General features: G+C 48.1%; 1 protein-coding gene across 1 annotated transcript; it reads right to left on the bottom strand.

Moving 5' to 3' along the window:
- Positions 1 to 1,829: 1,829 nt before the first annotated feature.
- LOC542147 (narrow sheath 2) lies at positions 1,830 to 3,277 on the bottom strand. Its single transcript, NM_001111772.1, is given in 2 exon segments — positions 1,830 to 2,392; positions 2,518 to 3,277. Coding segments are annotated over 2 exon segments (798 nt in total). The 5' UTR covers positions 2,935 to 3,277; the 3' UTR covers positions 1,830 to 2,011.
- Between the last annotated feature and the right edge of the window lie 658 nt (positions 3,278 to 3,935).

Raw genomic sequence — 3,935 nt, 5'->3', positions numbered from 1 at the left:
GAATGAAAAGCTAGACACAAGCCTGGAAGAGCTTGGCTTCACAAAATGCAGGTCTGACCATGCTTTGTACACCCGACTAAAGAATGAACAGAGACTTGTCGTGGGTGTTTATGTCGATGACTTGCTGATAATGGGACAGTCAGTTGAGGAGGTTACTCAGTTTAAAAAGGAAATGCAGAGAATTTTTCGGATGACCGACCTGGGAACTCTTTCCTATTATCTGGGAATTGAGGTACGACAATCATCTCAGGGGATGGAGCTACGGCAGGAAAGATATGCACTGAAACTGCTCGAGAAGACTGGCATGTTAAGCTGCAATGGCAGTGATACACCCATGGAACCCAGGCTAGAACTGTCCAAACGGAGTACAGCTCCTGCAGTTGATCCAACTCAGTACCGAAGCATAATTGGTGGACTTCGTTATCTGTTACACACAAGGCCTGATCTTACATTCAGTGTAGGTTTTTTGAGCCGATTCATGGAGTGCCCAAAAACTGATCACCAAGCTGCACTGAAACGTATCCTACGCTATGTTACAGCGACAGCAAATTATGGATTACAGTACAAGCGGGGAGAAGGGAATCTGAAATTAGTTGGGTACTCGGACAGTGACTTGGCTGGGGACATCGACGATCGTCGCAGCACCACTGGAGCTATTTTCTTCCTTGGAAGGAGCCCAGTCTCATGGCTGTCACAAAAACAGAAGGATGTGGCTAAATCATCATGTGAGACGGAGTACATGGCGAGTGCCGCAGCAGCTGCTCAAGCGATATGGCTACGGAGACTGTTGGAAGAGGTGCTGGATTTTCCTGCTCAGCCAACAACAATTCTGATGGACAACACGGCGGCAATTGCTCTTGCAAAGAATCCAGTCCATCATGAACGTAGTAAGCATATTGACGTTAAGTTCCACTTCACCAGGGAGTGTGTGGAGCGTGGCGACATCAAGCTGGAGCAGATTGGGACTGCAGATCAACTGGCAGATACACTCACCAAGGCGCTTGGGAAGAAGCTGTTCCAGAAGATCTGCAGAAAGATTGGAGTCATGTAAGTTGTTGATATCAGGGGAGCCGAAGTAGGGGGAGATTGTTAGATACTTCAGCTCCTGATCATAGTTTTTGGCGGTAGTTTTTAGAGTTTAAATTCTAGAAATAAACGGACGCGAGCCAGGGCTTGTCCTGAGCCACGTCCGAGCGTGATCACCACGCACGATGTGTGAACGTGACGCGGTGGAGCGCGTGTTCGGCGCCCAGACCTCCACTCAAACTTGTTGCGCTCATTTCCTGCGAGTTATGGCGCAAGAAGTGGACATGGTTGGAGGCTTGACGTCCTACGATGCATAGCGACTACAATAAAAGAAAAACACAAAAAGGAGGTAGGCCGCTCGATTTGGTCTGTCCAAAAGAAACTGTGTGTTCATGTGTTCTGTGAGAGCAGTTCATCTTCCACGGTGCCGTGGTGCTGAGAGCAGCGAGGCCGAGTCTTCACCTCTGACAGTTTCTACTAACAAATAAGGAGTTTTTGAATTTACTACACTTGTGATTATAGAGCTCGCATACCTGAGGTCATGATTTTTTTTCACTATTTTTGGTTTGCGATTCCTAGGTTTTTGTTTGTTGCAACATATCAAATATGACAATCTAGGTAATTGGCCACAGGTTCTTTTTATTGGGCTCACTTTCTAGTATATATTTTAAATGTTCCGTGCTCCTAGACTGATTTTCACGCTTTCATTGTTTTTCATGACATGTACCCTACTGGTTTCAGCTGTTTTTTTTTTTGTCCAAGAAATATCCTGCGTGATAAAACAAGTCACCAAGATAGATATATAGATAAATTGAGATAAAGTACTGAAACTTAAACGTAGTTATAACAACACACAATACAACGCAACGCAACGATATAATGACACACTTGAGACGATGACCGAATCTACTAGCTAGCAAATCAAAGAAATACCAGAAGCCAACAATGTAGAAACTAAAGCGATTTAATAATGACGATGCTTAAATTAGTTAGTGGATGTGGAGCAAGAGGACGACTTGGAGCTGCTGCACTCGTCCTTGAGTCCAGTGCTCTTAGTGGGGAAGAGGTCCAATGTCTTGAGAGGGCGGCGGCAGCATGCCGGCAGCTGCAGATGAGCTGCGCCACCCTCGTCAGAGCTGCCTGATGCCGCACCGCAGCTGGCGTTGCAGTGATCCATCGCCTCTGTGGCGTCCCACACCTCCAGCTGATTGCTGCTGCAGCTGTTGTATAACCCAGCTCCACCGCCATAGGCACCGCCTGCACCAGTAGCCCTATTTCCTGCTCCTGCTCCTGCAAGGTCCACCATGCCGGCAGCGGCTGGGTTGAGCACTGGCGTAACAGTCGCCGCCTGCTGCCCCAAGTAGCCCTAATAATAATCAAGTGATGAACATGCACATTTATATATAGATACATCAAGAATGCATGCACTAACAAGGTACAAAATTAACTGAAATTGGTACTAATATGATTCTGTATTTAGTGATTCTATACCAGATGGGGCATGCTGAAGCTGGTTGCGTACGGGTGGTGGTGATGGTGCAGCTGCATCACCGCCGGATGCACACAGGGGGCGCTGCTGCCGCCTGCTGCCGGAGGTGCAAGAAGGGTGGCGCTGCTGTTAGGGCTCGAAGCCGGCGCTGCTGCGGTGGCCTGCTGCTGCTGCTGCGCGTACTGCTGCTGGTGCCGGGCGCAGAGGCGCCGGCGGAGCCGCTGGCGCTCACGGGCCTTGTGGTTTTGGAACCAGTAGAAGACGTTCTTGCCCTCGATGCGGCCGTAGTAGGCCAGGTGCGCCGTGATCTGCTGGATCTCCGCCGCGTTGGGCGTCCTAACGCCGCTCCGGTACATCTCCTCCAGGATCATCAGCTGCTCCGGCGTCGGGCACCAGCGGGTCGAAGGTGTCTGCGGCATGGAGGATGCTAATGCTAATGCTAGATCGGATCGATCGACTGACGATGGATTCAACACGCCTAGCTAGCTCAATCCTAGGTAGGAAGCTTAGCTGTGTGTGCGCTGACTGCAGAACGACAGCTAGCTATATGTGTGTGTCGTATATGCGTTCTAAGAAGTTGTTTCTACCTGCAAATCATATATGCATCGATCAATCAGCAGTCTATCATGAGCTAACAGGCAACCTGCCAACCTCTCACACACATAAACACAGCTCGATCGATCAGCAGCCAAATGCCGTGGGTTCCTAGTCTCTGTCTCTGGGATTTGCTAGGGTGAGGACGATTAGACTGGGATGGAAGCTGGGTAGATAGAAGTAGATCCTCCCGTTATATAGAGGTAGCTGCTAGCTGCTAGGGCCAGGCATGCATGCGCAGCTGCCGATCCAATGGTCGATCGTCTGTGAAAGCGACAATGCATATATGCATATGCAGTAATGAACGAGAGATGAATGAAGTTGGGCCGACCAGAAAAAAAAAAGGTAGGCAGCGTGTGAGAGACAAATTGGTGTACATCAAAACGGCCAGAGCTTGCAGTGATCCTCTTTGACCAACGCGGCACCAGTGCTAGCTACAGTCTTACTACTGTCCATGGGAAATAAATTGGCGATGGTCACGCAGAGTTATATATTACATGCTCTGCCACAAGTAAAAGCTGGCTAGCTATAGCTCCTACTAGCACTATATGTGAAAAAAAGTTAACTCAATTTTTTTGAACTAACAGCAGCAGGTTAATATAAATTTGTAAGGAGAAAAGAAGAGTTACACTATCACAACTATCATCATCAATTTGTACATTATTTCGATCAGCCTGAGCAATACATATCTGTGTATAGAGGATGATAGCGGCAGTGCTGCTGTAAGATAATCCCTAATAACAAGCACGGACACCTTTTCTTCCTCATCATCACTATCATATGAAGATGACATTACTGGATAAACGACCATCTCACTACCGGAATC

This window comes from Zea mays, chromosome 4 (assembly GCF_902167145.1).
Source record: "Zea mays cultivar B73 chromosome 4, Zm-B73-REFERENCE-NAM-5.0, whole genome shotgun sequence".
In the NCBI taxonomy this organism is placed as follows: Eukaryota; Viridiplantae; Streptophyta; class Magnoliopsida; order Poales; family Poaceae; genus Zea; species Zea mays.
This window is presented reverse-complemented; position numbering and strand designations above follow the sequence as displayed.